Source organism: Ipomoea nil, unplaced genomic scaffold (assembly GCF_001879475.1).
Source record: "Ipomoea nil cultivar Tokyo-kokei standard unplaced genomic scaffold, Asagao_1.1 scaffold0875, whole genome shotgun sequence".
NCBI classification, from domain to species: domain Eukaryota; kingdom Viridiplantae; phylum Streptophyta; class Magnoliopsida; order Solanales; family Convolvulaceae; genus Ipomoea; species Ipomoea nil.
In genome coordinates, this window is record NW_017617303.1 from 308,403 (window position 1) to 326,364 (window position 17,962).

General features: G+C 34.0%; 1 protein-coding gene across 1 annotated transcript; it reads right to left on the reverse strand.

The window, feature by feature from the left end:
- Positions 1-3,817: 3,817 nt before the first annotated feature.
- Positions 3,818-13,885, reverse strand: LOC109178981 (isoleucine--tRNA ligase, chloroplastic/mitochondrial). The gene is made up of 22 exons (XM_019328535.1): positions 13,567-13,885; positions 12,809-13,001; positions 12,540-12,694; positions 12,361-12,462; positions 12,014-12,083; positions 11,448-11,560; positions 11,202-11,270; positions 10,843-10,950; positions 10,507-10,654; positions 10,191-10,419; positions 8,396-8,682; positions 8,161-8,297; positions 7,832-7,979; positions 7,310-7,441; positions 7,102-7,230; positions 6,658-6,785; positions 6,405-6,569; positions 5,972-6,097; positions 5,811-5,884; positions 5,266-5,515; positions 4,501-4,680; positions 3,818-4,295 (listed from the first exon to the last, which is right to left on the reverse strand). The coding sequence occupies exons 1-22, from the start codon at positions 13,654-13,656 to the stop codon at positions 4,017-4,019; spliced, it is 3,312 nt and encodes a 1,103-aa protein (XP_019184080.1). The 5' UTR covers positions 13,657-13,885; the 3' UTR covers positions 3,818-4,016.
- Positions 13,886-17,962: the final 4,077 nt, after the last annotated feature.

The following is a 17,962-nucleotide window of genomic DNA, read 5'->3' on the forward strand; positions in this document are numbered from 1 at the left end:
ATGAAAATGGCATAACCCTTTCACAAGAAATATCTTACAGTTTATTTAAACAAAATAATAAGTTCACTAATAATGATTTCACATAATCCAATCTCCTGCACTAACATTGTAAATAACATTTGAACAAAATTTTCGTGTTGTGATAGTCTTCTCTTCCATATCATATATGTATATGCTCATCTTTTCATTTTCATCAGAAGATAACAGGAATGATGTAGATCGAATTTTCCTTAACACGACCTGATGATCCAATGCTTGAGCATGACATAGAGGTGGTTTTGCCACTGATGAAAAATATTCTTTTAGCACCTAAGTTATTTACTCTTATCCATTTTGCCTTTTCAAAATCCAATTTGTATACAAATATGTCTCGAATTTTGAATATAATCTCGCTATAGAGTGAAATGACAACAACAAAAATCTCACCCAAAGATTCAATATAGTAATGGTTAAAGCTTATTGCCCCAGGAACATCCCATGTAGGCTTTTTAATCTTCTCAACTTGTGATTGTCTCATTTTGTGTCCATCAACATCCAACACCTTCATTTTCTCAAAGGTAAAGCAATAAATCTTCCCCTCACAACTAATAACGCTATCATAAGCATGATCATCATCATCAAACTCCCACTTTCTCCAAACTTTCTCACCAGGATGACAAAACATAACTGATGATTTTTCTGGTTGGAAGAATACAACTACGCTTTTTGGGTCACTTGGAGGCAATGTAAGAACAAAATACATGAATGTTTCAAATTTCCATGGTGGCAACTTTATCTTTTCCATGGAAGCAATTTTTAATAAGAAAAGAGTGTCTGATTTGATATAGGTATCTACCATCACAGTCCATCCCCAATAGTTTTTCCCAACATATTTTCTAAACAAATCGGGTATTTTCTTGACCTCATAACTGTCTCTTTCAATGTCATAAAAGGTTTGAGTATTATATTTCTTCCCATGAAAATATACAAGCCACGGAAAACGTGAAGGAGTAGGTGGCCGAGAAATACTTTTGTTACTTTTTGTCATATTATCTGCAAAACAAATATAATGTAAAACTAAAATATTTATTTAATTTATTTTGTAAATAGAGACGAGAAAATAAAACGTTAATATCATAATATTATAATATGACCAAAAAACTTTAATTTCAAATTTACTTTAAATAAAAAAAAAAAAATTGACAGGCTAGTAGGAAAACTTTGAATTAAGAAATAAATAAATAAATAAATAAATAAATATATATATATATATATATATATATATATATATATATATATATATATATATATTGCCAAACAGCATAATAATAATAATAATAATAATAATAATAATAATAATAATAATAATAATAATATAACAAAGAAGCAAATAATATAATATATTTAGAGGAGATTTGGAGCAAACAAGCAGGTTCGTTTAATTCTTTCAGGCTGAACCCCAACCCTAAGGGCCCCCCACACCCGACCCGACAGAGCGGTGGTCGTTTAATTCTTTCAGGCTGAACCCCAACCCTAAGGGCCTCCCCACACCCCGACAGAGCGGTGGGAGGTTGTAAATCATGGTGACTCAACTGAACATTAATCACAGAGGCTACCCATCAAATCATCAAGACCTGATTAATTGTTGAAGTTTAATATGTTAAACAATGACATACTGAAAGTTGGAAGCCAAGCATATTGATCAGAGCTAGAAATCAGAGTTGAGAAAATACTTCTGTAAGAAATCAGAGCTGAGAAAATACTTCTGTAAGAAATCAGAGCTGAGAAAATACTTCTGTCAAAAATCAGAGCTGAGTAAATACTTCTGCTAGAAATCAGAGCTGAGAAAAATACTCTGCCAGAAATCAGAGTTTGCAGTTAGAGCATTCGCTTGGTACCCCACTGCGATTTCGGAAGTCAGATCGCAAGAGAGACTGCAATCATAAGCAGAAATAAGCAAAAATCAGGGTACTCTTCTGAAGAACAACTCTTTATACATTTTTCTATTGACATAGAATGAGGTTTATGCATTTATTTTAATCTACAGTTTTTCAATGCAAGTTCCTCGAATTCTAACTAATGCAATAACAACTTATTATTAGAACTAACAGACAATCACATAACAAGACAAGTACAAGTAAAATTGTATCAAACAATAATGAATATGCACAAATAAACATATAGTCCAATTATAGATAAACTAAAAATGAATCGGTAATACACTAAAAATAAATTTGCAATATATTAACATTGAATCTATATAAAGGTCTATCTTGTAAGTAAATCTTGGGATCCACGATATAATTTGTCAAAAATTTTGGGATCCACGATATAATTTGTCAAAATGATTATAGCCCGATGGAATCGATCCAAATAAAGTTGTCCTCAACCTTACAATTGTAAGCTTTTGCAAGATGATGTGGTAGAAGAGAGAGTATATTTATTGCATTGTTTTAATCCTACGTGTATTGCAAGATGGCTATTTTAGCAAGTGCTTGCTAATCAGAAGTAAGTTGCAATATGGCTGCTTTTGCCGTCCATGGCAAGCAAAAGCTGCCGCCACATGCTTTGTTATCAAGGACGGAGCCAAAGGGGGCAGCTGTCCCCCCCTCACCCCACCCTCATTCCATATATAGTCTTTGTATGTATATATATATATATATATATATATATATATATATATATATATATATATATATATATATATATAGTACAAGTTTTAGTATTAGTATAAAAACACACACACACACACACACACACACACACACACACACACACACACACACACACACACACACACATATATATATATATATATATATATATATATATATATATATATATATAGTACAAGTTTTAGTATTAGTATAAAAAAACTATAAAATCGTAACAAAAGTGAGTTAGATTATGTGGTAGAGCACATATTTGGTAATTATGAGGTAAAGGGTTCAAATCTTGGCATTATTGTTGTTTTACAATTCATTAATTATGTTTCATATTTTGTTATGAATATTTTTATAAAGTTTAAATGTGTTTTAAGTATCCAACAATATTTACAACTATATTTCTTAAGTAATTTATTTATTTATTTTTAAATTATCTCTTTTGTTTTAATGTTTCGCCTTTATTGGAAAAAAAATTTCTGAATCCGTCTGTACTGTTTCGCCCCCCTTTAACCAAATTTCTGGCTCCGTCCCTGTTTGTTATGTGTTTTTTTATTTTTTTTAATTTCTTTTATATTATTTTATTATTATATTTATAATATAATAAGAAGGTGTGACCCATTTTTTAATGTGAGAAAAATTTGCTGGGATATAGAACAAATAGTGAAAAAATTATAAATTTAAGCCTAAATTTAATGATGTGGATGTGGGATCCCTTTTAGAAAGTGAGAAATTTTTAAGATAAGGATAGCCTAAGAACAATCAAATTTGATTCCACCCAGAAGGGTCCAACAATCATTTTCCTGGCCAAACTCAAATAAAGACAACAGGTATACCATGGTCCCGGGTCCAAAATACACAATTTACATACTGAAGTGAACATTTAGTATGTAAAATTGTAAACATTCAATATGTAAATTATGTATTTTTTAACCCGAGTTTACCTTGCAATGTGAACCAGAATTCAAAGACACACAATTTACATATTAAATGTTCACAATTTACTTCTTGAAAATTTACAATTTGTGATGACCTTATATTGTATTTACAAATTCTCAAAACTTAAAAACACAATTTATATTCTAGATGTTGACAATTCCAATACTAAAAATACACAATTTAGGACCAAGATCCACCTTGCAAGGTGGACCATGGTATAACAACTGAAATAAACATGGGTTCCAAAAATGTTTCTGATTTTCCTAGTGAGCACCAAATAGTATGTCAAATACAATGGACTCAAGAAAAAAAAAATACAGAGTATAAAAATTATAAAAAAAAATAAAAATAAAAAGGGGCTCCTTTCTGAAGCACAATGCAATAACTGTGTGGCTGTATACACTATAAGTAGACACTTCAAACTATTCCACATGTTTATTGCACAAGAGCTTGTTTTTCTTGTGAACCCCCTGCTGCATATTCTGCATCGGGAGGGGCTTCTACTTCGCTCACGACATCATAACATCGGCTGCAAAGTGAAGGATGATCGTCAAAGGAGCCAACTTGAAGTGAATAGTTCCAGCATCTTTCACATTTCTCGCCATTTGCACGTGATACACCGATCCACACTTTGCTCTCCCCTTCTATAAGATACTCTCCTGTGTACCGTATATCTTTAACCCGTTCATCTTCCAAGGATGAAAGGACCTCCACCTGCGGGCCACAATTTGCAGAAATAAGTTTGCGATTGTAAATACTATACTATGATAAGCTCTTCAACTCTCTCTGTAGACTAAAGAAACACTAATCAATTTGCCCCGCTTGTTTAAGTAATTACCAACCAATATGTGAACTAAAAAGGTCCTACTAGGATGAAGATGAGCAATATTAATGAGATTTTTCGTGTCTAGTGATGTACCTGGGATGTTATAAAGATCCGATGCAATGCATCAGCATCATATTTGGGTTCGCATGCTTCCTTTAACCGTGCAGCCAATGTACTATCAGAAGTGTACAGATAGACCGTAGCCTCTAAACTGGCACCAATCAATTTCCCACCTCGAGCAGCTTCGAGTGCTTTGTTCACCTCCGTCCTCAGCTGGTGAAAGTAGTTCAATTATATTCTACTTATTTTGGAGTGATAATGTGAAATGCATCTTATACAAATTTCATGAACAGTTTTTTTTTTTCAAGAAGAAGAAGATCAACTCCGATTGGAACTTGAGAACATTTTAGTTGAAAGTCAATATTAATGAGGGATAATCTCGGGGCATATAGGCAGTAATTACTTGCAATCATTGTTGCAAAAGTCGGCCTAGGTGGCTGCCTAGGCGCTAGGCGCCCTTAGGCCGTGGCGATTTCCCCCCTAGGCGGCCGCCTAGGCGCCTAACTTGGCCGACTTAGCCAAGTTGGCGACGAACTCAGCCGAGTCGGGGGCAGACTCGGCCAAATTTGACCGAGTTAACTCGACCTTGCTATATGTATGTATGTATATATAATATGACACACCCACATACGTGCACTGTTTTTTTTTTTAGTTAGCCGCCTAGGCCGTCTAGGCGGTACTCTACCACCCGACTAGCGCCTACTGCAACCATGCTTGTAATGCTCTCTCAATCAGACATTACTAGAGGATACAGTTGAGTTCTAAAAGCACGGTCAGATCTAAAGATAAAATAGTTACCTCAAGAACTTTTCCCCAGAATTCAATGTCTTCCTCGGGGAAGGAAAGATGGCTTTCATTTGTTTCTGGCCAACCTGACTCGAAGACAAATGTGGCTACATTTCCATCTTCAGAAGTATATGGGAAAGGAAGATGCTGCCAGACATCCTCAGCCAAATGGGGTAAAATTGGAGCAACTATCCTTGCAATTGAAAGTAAATGAGCAGCAAGGACAGTTTGACAACTTCTCCTTGTAAAACTAGCACTCCCACTGCAAATTTACAATTTGCATACATATTCAGTATGCAGTTTCAATAAGCTGCTAAAGTGTCGGGCAAAAACATTCAAAGGTGTAGTGTGAAAAGCATGCTAAAGTGTCGGGCAAAAGCATGCTACTAGTTAGTCTATTAAGAGAACTAATTTATGACCATAAATAAACTCTGGGCAATCTGATCAAGCGACCACTTGTCATTTTGTCATTTCTTTGGAAATTCTATTGTAGGAAGTTGAGAAACAAATACAAAATCATAAATCACAGACAGTTATAGCATGTTTTTTACACTTACCCAACATAAAGTCGATCTTTTGCTACATCAAAATAAAAGTTGGAGAGATCAATGACAACAAAGCGTTGAATGATCTGAAAGGATTAAAAAGTAAGTTAAGATAATAAGAAAGCAACCAGATGATTGTAGCTTTCTTCGTGTTCCTCTTTGATGTTTTTTACCTGATAAATCTTATAAAACTGATAATTTTCATAGCTCTCTTTAGTATTTTTCACGATAGAGGAAAGTTGAAATAAGGCGTGCCGATCAATCATTGGAAGGTCACTATATGGTACTGCATAACTGGCCTGCAAAAACAATTCTTCAGATATACGAACACAAGAAATTGGTATGACATACTACAAAAGTTGCTAACAATAGATCAAAGGAATGAAGTATCATGCAAGAGAAAGGAATATGAAATGAGTTGGATCTGCATGTAATGTAGAGTAGTGACAAAGAAGTTGAAGGTAGAGATACTAAAACCCGAATGAGTAAGAAAGTTCTCTTCTGGGAGAAAGATGCTACATTTTCATTTGGAATGATTTATAGATTAAGGATAAACAACTAATATTTTTCATAAATTAGGAAACTTTCTCAGATTGTCAAGCATACTTTCCAGTCATGGAGATTTGCCAAAAGAAACCGCAAAGTTCCTCGTAGTTTCCGGTACATGTCAGATGTTTGACGGAGGACTTGAGGGCCAATAAGCACATCTCCTGTATAATCTACACTTGAAACCCAGAGTCTCAAGACATCAGCACCGTACGGTGGTGCTTCCTGTCAAAGATAAAGTGTAAAACGAACTTGTAACCCAGAAAATTGAGATTGCTCATAGCACATTATCAACTAATGAGTAATGACTAACCTTTTGGTTTTTCCCTCCTTCAATCACACTCCTAGGATCAACAACATTGCCCAAAGATTTGCTCATCTTTAGCCCTCTTTCATCAAGTACAAATCCATGTGTAATGACCCCAAAATAAGGGGCCTTGCCTGCAATATGTTTATAGATCATGAGAACAAATGCTTTCTCAGACAAAGCAATTTGAACTATATGGGACCACTAAGGCATGACATGGCAAGACAAGGCAAAGAAGCCGGTACAGCAGATTTATTTTTTTATTTACATTTGAACAAAGACGCATATGAAACATTTAAGATCTATATATATATATATATATATATATATATATATATATATATATATATATATATATATATATATATATATATATATATATATATATATATATATATATATATATATGAAAGAGAAGCGAGAAAAAGACTATCATAGAATGCTCCTGACCTTTGCTAGCAATGCTTGTCAATAAAGAACTTTGGAACCAACCACGATGCTGATCAGTACCCTCAAGATACAGATCTGCAGGGTAATTAAGGCTGTTCCTCTTCTCTAGCACAGCAGCCCATGAAGAGCCTGAGGTAAAAATCCTTTGCATCACTGGTAAAGAGGATTGGTGGACAAAGAATAATAAACTAGCATATTCTCATAATACCTGAATCAAACCAAACATCCATTGTATCAGTCCCTTTCTCATATTCTGATGCTCTGTCACGATATTTATCAGGAAGTAATTCCTCAACTTTCATATACCACCATGCATCACTGCCCTTTTGAGAAATGATTGCTGCAAAATTTAATAATTGAGATTTCAATATGTTTTCATATTTGAAACGCAGATATCTATTTCTTAAGTCTCAAAGACTTCAAAGCTTTTAAACATTTCAATAAAACAGCGAAAGAGATGGATCTGGGTTTTCTCTTGAAGAGATTTAGTATCAGCTGAACAATTAAAAAAATAACAGTGGATCTCTGTTTCTCAACTCTCAAGTCTCAAAGACTTAAATGTTTTAAAACACTTTGATAAAACAATGCAGGAGAAAATTCTGGGTTTCTCTTGAAGAGATTTAGCATCAACTAAACAATTCAAAAAAATAAAAGGTGATCTATTTCTATCAAACAAACATGTAAAATAATGGAGATGAAAAATCCATAAACCATTGCAGGAAGAGTTTACATTTTATATGGCTAAGTGTTTCTTCATTCATCAGTGGTTCCTTGGACTCCACATGATAAAAGACAGGAATGGGAACACCCCAAGTCCTTTGTCGGGATATACACCAATCAGAGCGGCTAGAAATCATTGCAGAAATACGGTTCTCTGCCTGGAAATAAAAATATTAACTACAAAATGCAGCAAACAGTTGAATTTGGAAGATTGGTAATCCATAAACTCTCCAAAAGGAGCTCTCAGCATAAACGTTCCAAAGTCATTGTCAAAGTAAACAAAATACATAAAATAGACCTCTTACAGAAGTCAAGACTCAAGAGCATACAGTCAAATACCTGGGGTGGAACCCAATTCACTTGGCTGATTGCATCCATTGCAGCCTCACGAAATCCTTCCACAGAGGCAAACCATTGCTCGGTTGCCCTGAATATTGTAGGCTTTTTGGTCCTCCAGTCATATGGATACTTGTGTTCTGTATAATCATTTCCAGAATTATGTGGAGAAAAATGTAATTAAGAAAGTTGAAAAAATTTGCTAAATCTAGGTTGTCAAAATAGGAGTATAACTCACTGTATGGTTCCACCATGATCATTGACTGGCAATCATCCAAGTATTCAATAATAGCAGCGTTGCCATCACCAAGAACATTAAGGCCACCAAACCGTCCTGCTTCTTCAGTAAACTTCCCATCATCATCTACAGGGGAAAATATTGGCAAGCCATACTTGAGGCCAGTAATGTAATCTTCCTGACCATGGCCAGGTGCTGTATGAACTAGTCCGGTTCCTGACTCAGTAGTAATGTAATCACCACCAATGACAACAGGGCATTCTCGGTTATCTATGGGATGGATATACCTTTAAAAAAAAAAAATTGAAGCTAACATTTTAGAGCCATATGTTTGTTTGTGTTGAAATTGAGAGATTGAAAGGCCTAGTGGGTGGAGAATAACAACCACCCGCCAGTTAGGCGGAAGCAAAATATGTGAGAAACCAAAGAAAAAGATAATAGAAAGAATATATTATAATGAAATATTACAATAGATTGTCTCCCTATTTACTCTATACTTCTATCTATCTAAGGATACTATATTTATAGGAACATGGGGACTAAATCAAGCCTAATAGGAATAGGAAACTAAGCCCACTCCTAATAGGAGTTTCCTAATATTCAACAGTTTGGTTCCCATTACAGATTGAAAGGAAGAAGCTTTTGTGTTGTATTTCTCACACTCTTTACATGGATAAAATATAGCTCTAACAACCTCTGACCATTTAATCCCTCTAATTGTTGTGTTCCTTTAACATCCAACTAATACAAAGGCCAATTATTAGTAGTGGCTAGTGAAATAAATATACAAACCAAGATTAATTTGGATATGGGAGGAAAAGTCTCTATATAATCTATCCCATATGTTTGGACTTAACCCTTAGCCACCAGGTGCACCTTTAACCTGACCACAGAGCCATTAGGGTTTCTTTTCACCACATAGCTGCACTGACAGCAGCACATGGAAGAGTGTGGATGTACTTGGCAGCATAATTCCTTTATCAAGGTCTCCTCCAAACCAAGCAAAGCACAATCACTCCCACTCCAATACCATATTACAGATTGAAAGGAAGAAGCTTTTGTGTTGTATTTCTCATACTGTGCATTATAGACGTATAATGCATAGACCTAAAATAACAGGCATACATTTGAATGAATGTGAACAACCCTTTGACCATTTAACCCCTCTAACAAATGATAACTTCTACTAGTTCCTAGATAACAGCTAATGTAAAAAAGGGCATGGCTCAAGCAAGGAGAATAACGGAATAGACATATTACAATTTAACAGTAAAGACCTAAGAAAAAACAGACATACATTTGAATGAATGTTGTTAGAGAATAGCTCTAGCAACCCTCTGGCCCTTTAACCCCTCTAACAAATGATGACTTCTTCTACCAGTTCCTAACAACTAATGTAAAAAATGCATGACTCAAGCAAGGAGAATAAGGGGGTAGACAAAGGTATTACTCCATACAATTTAACAGGAAAGGGAAAAAGACAAAGGCATGTATTTTAAACCAATTCTGAATATCAAGAATTCAAAATGTTAGTAATATTTGTCTATACAGCAATATAAGGTACTAAGCATTCTTTATTCCACATTTTAGCTCTAATATGACCTTTTTCAAGATAAAAGTGGTACAAGGGAGGAAAGAAACATTTAAATGTCTAAATTGAAATTTGAATTACTTTGGCTACAACTGCATTTGTAATGTCTTTCACAAAGAACAACCATAGAGATTACCAAAATCATAAAGCAGCACTAAATTGCCAGTGTGTGATGCAGTAATAGTTTGATGCTTAGAATGTAACCTGCTATTTTCAAGATCTGAGCCCAGTAATGTTTTCTTCACAAGAAGCTTTAAGTTCCATTTTGCCTCCAGAGTTGAAACAAGGTCCAGTGCCACAATGAGGAAGAGGTTCTCAAAACCCTTCAACAAATTTCCTGGTATCTTCTTTTCATCTTTAGATATTGGATTGTCTACTGAAACTGACTGAACTTCGACAATGGCATATTGAAGCTTTGCATTCAGTGCAACAGCTGAAACCCCATAAAGAAAATATTATAGACTAACCATTATATATAATCCAAGAAGGGGAAAGATAATAGATAATTAGAGATGCCTACCAGCATTGGCTGGAATGGTCCAGGGAGTAGTTGTCCAAATTGCCAAACACAAATTGGGAAAGAATTCCTTCAAAAAATCTGATGCAGGTGGAGCACTGACTAATCTGAAAATGGCATATAAGCTCTTTGACACATGCTCCTCATTATACTGCATATAAGACAAAAGAACAAATAACAAAAGCTTGGTTTAATTTATGTAGTTGACCACTTGACCATTCAGATTGATTTACAGGTTATATAACAATTAATGCCAACTTTTCAGGAAATGACAAAACAGTAAGCATATACCATGAAGCATGTCCTATTCAAGAAAGAGAAAATCCCAAACTACATTACCTCCAACTCAGCTTCTGCAAGAGCTGTCCGGGATGAAGGACTCCAGTGAACTGGCTTTCTTCCTCTATAGATATGACCATGAATGGCCATCTGGCCAAATACTTCAATCTAGTCAAGACACAAATCAAAAGAGAAATATAGATAAGATTATTTTCTCAATAGGCTACTGAATACTGATAACACCATTTGAAAATGCACTTTCAGTTTCAACTGTCACCTAGCAAGGCAGAAAAATAACAGTATGTGGGGTATGCATCAGATGCAAAAGCAACAAGAAAAATAATGCCAATCAAAGCAAGCAGATCAAAATAAGATCCCAAGAACTAAATAAAAGGAACTATAATTGCTTTGACATCTACCTGAGCAGCTTCATATTCTGGATCAAGAGTAAGATATGGATGGTCCCAGTCTGCCCATACACCATATCTCTGTAAGCATCCAAATATGATTTTAGCATTCAGCTTTTATTGACTACGCATATCTGCTGGAAACAAGACTTTTCCCAATATAAAATACAACTGATTGTGATGAAGGGGGGAAAATACTGTTAGAAGAAAGGAAGTATATATTTTATTAGAAGGGCACAGGATATTCTTGCATTTAACCTTAAATGATGCCATCTGACTCTGCACTGTTGTTTTAGCAAACTTAGCTGCCTTGATCCTCAATTTTTGGGGTGTTAGCTGTCTTCTAGCATCTTGGTCTAGTGACTGCAAAACTAAAATAATGCAAAGAAGTCATGCTATGCAAGACACGGATCACAACCTTCCTCTGTTTTTTCCACATATGGCCATGTGTTAGTCAAAGGATAACCTCCAAGGGTTATGAACTAATAGTTTCATAAATCAATTAATCATTAGAGAAAGAGGGAGAAGAGGGCAATTATGGCTTTCCTCCATAAAAGAATAATCAACTATCAAAACTTTATAGAATACATTCTGAGCAAAACTAGAAGATTGGCTGTCAAAATTCAATATGCAACAGTGTAATTCTTATATCTTTTACATTTTTAATAAAAGCAAGCTTCTTGGAATTTATCAAACTAGCCCAAAATGCCCAATTACATCCATAAGATGTCTCACAATAAACCCATGATATTCTGAGGTTTCTTATTCTGATAGAAGGCAATTTATTGTAGATATAAGTTGTTAGGAAGATATGAAAAATGTACCTTTCAACTCAATTGGTAGACCATGGCAATCCCAACCTGGCACATACTTCACTTTATGGTTTTGAAGAAGCTGCAAGGAAAGAAAATAGTAGAACTTTTACAAATTGAAAAGGTAGAATTATGCTTACAATAGTAGTGGAATTACATGTGCTATACATTCCCAGACTGGTAATCTATGTTATGAAATCCTTGTATATTACAAGAATGTAATTGAAACTAAGATCATGGAACAAGTGTAAATGCTATTTCCTTTCTCTGAAATGGCATAATGCAGAGACAAAGCAAAACATAAATGTTAAAAACACATAAAGAAATTAAATAGATAAAAGGTAATGTAGAGTGCAAACCTTATAACGATTAATAATGTCCTTCAAAATCTTATTTAAAGCATGCCCCATGTGTAAATCACCATTAGCATAAGGAGGACCATCATGAAGAACAAAATTTGCCTATAAACATGCATAAATCATCAGCAAAGAATCCACCTGGGTACATAGAAACTTCAAAAAATTATTTACAAACTCACCCCATTATTCCTCTCAGAAACCCTCTTAAAAACCTGGTTTTCATCCCATAGTTTTTGAAGTTCTAGCTCTCTAATTACAGAATTTGCTCTTAAACTAAATGTTGTCTTTGGCAGATCAACTGTGTGCTTATACTTCCCATCTTCCTGCTTTGAACCTAGCCTTGCAGAAATACACATCCTCAAGAGCAGACAAAACATGCTAGAAGCAAGAAGGAATCATGAAAGATTAACACTATTTTCAAATAAATCATAGCAATAAACTTGTAAACCTTCAGATGCTTTTTTGGCCAACATCACAGGTCCTCGAGACCTCCTTTTTGAAGAAGGAGAAGTGTCGGAGTAGGTACAATAACGAGTCACATTCAAGAGAGATAAACCTCTAGCTGAAGAGCTGCTTCTTATATTCAATGAGCTAAAATAACTAGTGGTCCTAAATGATGAGGAATTCTTCATTGACCAAGCCTGAAACAAATCACATATACTATATTGGAATGCAATACACAGAAAATGTGGAAATTAGAGCTCTGTTTTAAGCCATAGAGTTATAATAAAAAAAATACATATCATCAAGCGACTGGTGTGCCACCAGTAGTTACATTCTTCTTTACCATCACATAACAAATTGAGGAGAGCGACTACACATACTTACAATAACGAGAATAAAAACATACGGAGTATATTCATATTGTAAGATTGGTTCAATTTAATATTGAAAACAACTTAGAAACTTGCCCCAATTAAAAACAGAGACTTGCAGATCAAGAAAGTAATTCTTAAAGCCATTGGAAAAAATAATGGCATTCAAAAAACTTTCAAAGTCAATGTTCTAAAAACCCATCAATTCAAAAACCATTAAAATCTAATTTCGCGCATTTAAAAGCTAAAACCTCGAGCTAAGTTTACCATTTGCCCAAAAAAGCTTACAAGAAAGACGAAAACAAATGGATTAATAAGAGCACAGAGAATATGTGTTGTGTATGTGGCCGCGCACACACACACGCATGTATAGCACACATACATAGACTACCTTGTAAGTGGAAGTTTGTAGAGCCATTTTGAAATGAGAGACAGAGGACGAAATTGGCTTTGTGGAATTGTGGAGAAGGATAGCTTCCATTTATATGGAACTGCAGCTACTTAAGAAGAAGAAGAAGAAGAAGATACTCTGTTCCATTTGACTAAGAAAGTGACTGAGGAAGAAGATGGTGTGCGCGGGCGGATAAGCGAGCGACGAAGCCTGCGATTTTATAGTTTGTAGAGTGTGGAGTAACAATTTTGTGGTTAATTGCATTCCCACCACTTGTATTTTCTGAAATTGGGTGTGCCCTGAATTCTGCTGCGCTACCAAATTAAAATTGCCAGATAATGCTGCTTATGTTCTGTATCAAAACTCATTCTATTTCATTTTACTAATTTATAATATGAGTTAATACGCAAATAACTTTGACTATGATGGTTTTTTTTAATTCTATTTTAATCGATTTTTGTGATCTAATTTTTTTTTTTTTTATTACAAAGGAAGGGGGATACCCATACACAATCTATGCCTACACTGAGGCTCGAAACCTAAACCTCCCACATAGGGGAGCAATCCGATACCAGTGGACCACAAGCCACCGATTTTTGTGATCTAATTTAGTCCTTACACTTTATATTTTCTCACCGTTAAATAAAGAAACAATATAATAATTGTAATATTTCACTATCTGACCTGCCAAGAAGCACCTAAATCATAGACTTGTGTGACTTTCGGGGATGGGTCTAATGAAAGTTCCGATAAAGATGTCAACAGGGCGGGGGACATACCCCCCATCCCCGCCCCCGACTTTCTTCTCATTCTTCGTCCCCGTCCCTATCCCCGTCGGGGAAGGGAAAACTCCCCACACCCCATCTCCACGGGGATTATTCGGAGACGGGGAATCCCAACTCCATTAATAAGTTATAAAAAAATTAAAAATTAAACATTCAAAAACATTGAAATAAATAACAGATATATATTCATCCCCTATTTAAATAGTATTCAATATTTTACAATTAAATATGTTATTTAAATATGCATTTCATAAGTATGACATACAATGACAATAATATTTTTAAAATTATATATATTGTATACAAAGTAATACATATGTGTGAATTGTGTGGCTATATATATATATATATATCGGGGACGGAACGGGGCGGGGAGAGTACTCCCCATCCTCGACGGGGAATTCAAAATTGCCCACATCCCCATCCTCATTCCCGATCCCATATTTCTGTCCCCATCCCCGTCCTCGTAGGGACAGGGAATCGGGTTCCCCGTCGGGTGCGGGTACAATTGACATCTCTAAGTTCCGTCAAGACATTTGATGATCGATTTAGGTTTTCGGGCTCTTGGTGGGGGAACTACTAACCAGGAATCAAGGTGTCCGTATAAACTATTTGACCAACATTAAATTAATTAGAGGATCAAATTATAAGAAATTGGAATTGATGACAACATTGATAGTTCGCTTACAATTGAGGGACCAAATTGCTGATTCCTCCAATTTCTCATATTTTTTACTTTCTAACACAAATTTACAAGAGTAGTAATGAAATTCCTAATGTTTTGATTCAAAGTATTTTCAATTCCAGACTGTCTCATTTGAAACATATTTATTTTACAATAAAAAAATTACCTAAATCATATATGAGAATAAAACAGTTATAAATCTCGTGATTTAAAACAATATTAATGATAGCGAATATACCACGTGCTGCAGCACTCCTTATACTCAGAACCTTATCAAGTATGAGTCGCCTTAAGACCCGGACTATTCCCAACCAGAGTGGAGCACTTGTCCATCATGGCCCTGGGTTAATCGGCATGTTGTCCTGGTAAGCTACTACCTTAACCTCTATGCGGTGGAGCCCAACTCGAATGTTCAGCCTCGACCGAGTTTTATATGAATATTTTACGCCGCCTAAACTAATCCCAACAAGCAATTAACTGGACCAAAACATTCTTAGTTTTTTACACAGTGTCCATTCATCCTTAGCCGACGGATTACCAAATGCATGGAGGACACGCGACATACATGCCGGCCCTCGACATGTGTCCCATGAATTCTCTACAAATACCCCGCGATGCGACGGTAAACGAGACTTTTGGCAAATTTTTCATAACTTTACTTAGTTCGGGAATTTTCGGCATCATGCCACTTACCAAGCTTAACCACTAAACCAATAAGCAGACAACCCAAGGGTCCAAACCCGGCTCGATCTCATACTTTATATGTATATTTATAATAATAAATGAGGTATTTTACCACATCAATTAAAATAGAGTTTGATTTCAATTTTTTCACAACGTAATGACTTTTTAAATTACTATTTTTTGTTTTGTTTATCATATTTATTTAAGTACTAATATAATTACCTAAATCATATTACAATATTAATTTTTAAGATAATTGCAGATAGTCGAGTCATATTTTTATTCAATTAATTGGTGATATTTTTACATTATTCTTATAATAATTAAATAAATGTAAATTTTAAATATTAGAGTTGTTTATAAATTATATTTTTAATTTTATTATTTAAATACACGAAAATTTTATCCGTACATCGCACGGATAATTTATTAAAATATTTGAAGTGATAGAGATAATTTACTAGCCAAATTTGGTAACCTAGTAGCTAAATTGATTAAACCAATCGGCAATCGGGACAATACCTATTACCTAGATATGTTTGGCAAATGTAGATGAAAATGTAGCTGATAGTTTAAAATGAGCTGAAAGTTGAAAAGCTATAAGTTAAGAGTTGAAAACTAAAGAGTTGTTAAGCTAGCTGTTATATTTGAAAGTTTGATAAAATTAATTTTTTTATAAGCTGATAAATGTAAAAAGATAAAAAATGACATCTTCATAAAATTTAAATTAGTTTGTTTACATATTAAAATTTAACATTTTGTCTTAAAAAAAATTAACATTTTAAAATAAAATTAGCATAATAATGATCTAGCATCCCATAAAGAAATAGAAATATTGTTGCGAATCTCCTTCATATATAATAATAATAATAATAATAATAATAATAATAATTAATAATAATAATAATAATTGCTGTGAAAGTTGCGGATAAAGGAGAATAGAAAAGAATTTTAATTAGAAAGGATAAATGATGTCATTTCTTTAAAATAATAAGGACATGAAAAAAAATTAGGAGGCTATGAATTAGGGTGCGTTTGGAAACTTAGAAAATTACTTTTGGAAAATATTTTTCGAGTTTTAAGTGCTTGGCAAGAGGATGAAAAATGAGGTCAATGAAAAATGATTCATTAGTCAAAGGAAAATATGTATGTTTTGGGGAAAAATGACTTCCCTTTTTTTGGGAAGTCATTTTCTAACTCGTCCTCCTCACATCACTTCCTATACTTTTCATTTCACAGTCTATAGATAGATACTGACTCTGTTTGGCAGAGCTTATAGCTTATTTTAAGCTACTAATAAGCTATAAGCTCTGTTTGGTAATGTTTCCAAAATAAGCTCCTAGCTTAAAATAAGAGCTTATTTTGGAACGTTATCTAAGGTAGCGTTTCAAAATAAGCTATTAGCTTCCTAACTTTTTTCCTTTGTCCTTATTATTTTAAAGAAGTGGCATCATTTACCCTCTCCAATTAAAATCATTTTATCTTCTCCTTTTATCAACAACTTTCACTGCAATTATTATTATTATTATTATTATTATTATTATTATTATTATTATTATTATTATTATTATTATTATTATTATTATTATTATGGGATGAAGGAGATTCGTAACAATATTGCTACTTCATTATGGGATGTTAGATCATGATTATGCTAATAATTTTATTTCAAAATGTATTTTTTTTTTAAAGATAAAATGTTAAATTTTAATATGTAAACAAACTACTTAAAATTATTTTTGAATATGTCCTTTTTAGTCATTTTACATTTATCAGCTTATCAAAAAGCTATTTTTACCAAACACTTTTAATTATAACAGCTAGCTTAACAACTCTTCAGTTTTCAGCTCCTAGCTTATAGCTTTTTAACTTTTAGCTTATTTTTAGCTTTCAGCTCCGAGCTTACAACTTTTCAGGTAGGCAAACAGAGCCACTGTATGTAATATATATATATATATATATATATATATATATATATATATATATATATATATATATATTAAAGCAAAATAATAGGAGCAAAAAACTCCCGCCCAACAGCAACGGCGTCGTTTTGACATAGCCGAAATATTTATGGTATTTGCGTCGGAACAAGAAAGGTTTGTGCAGTGTAATAGGTAAACTTTATAGAAAACCTACATTTTTAAAAATATCTACGGTAGATCACTCTCTAATCCAATGGGATTAGAGAATGTATTTAATTCCATCACTTCCCCATATGGAACATTGAGCCCACTAACCC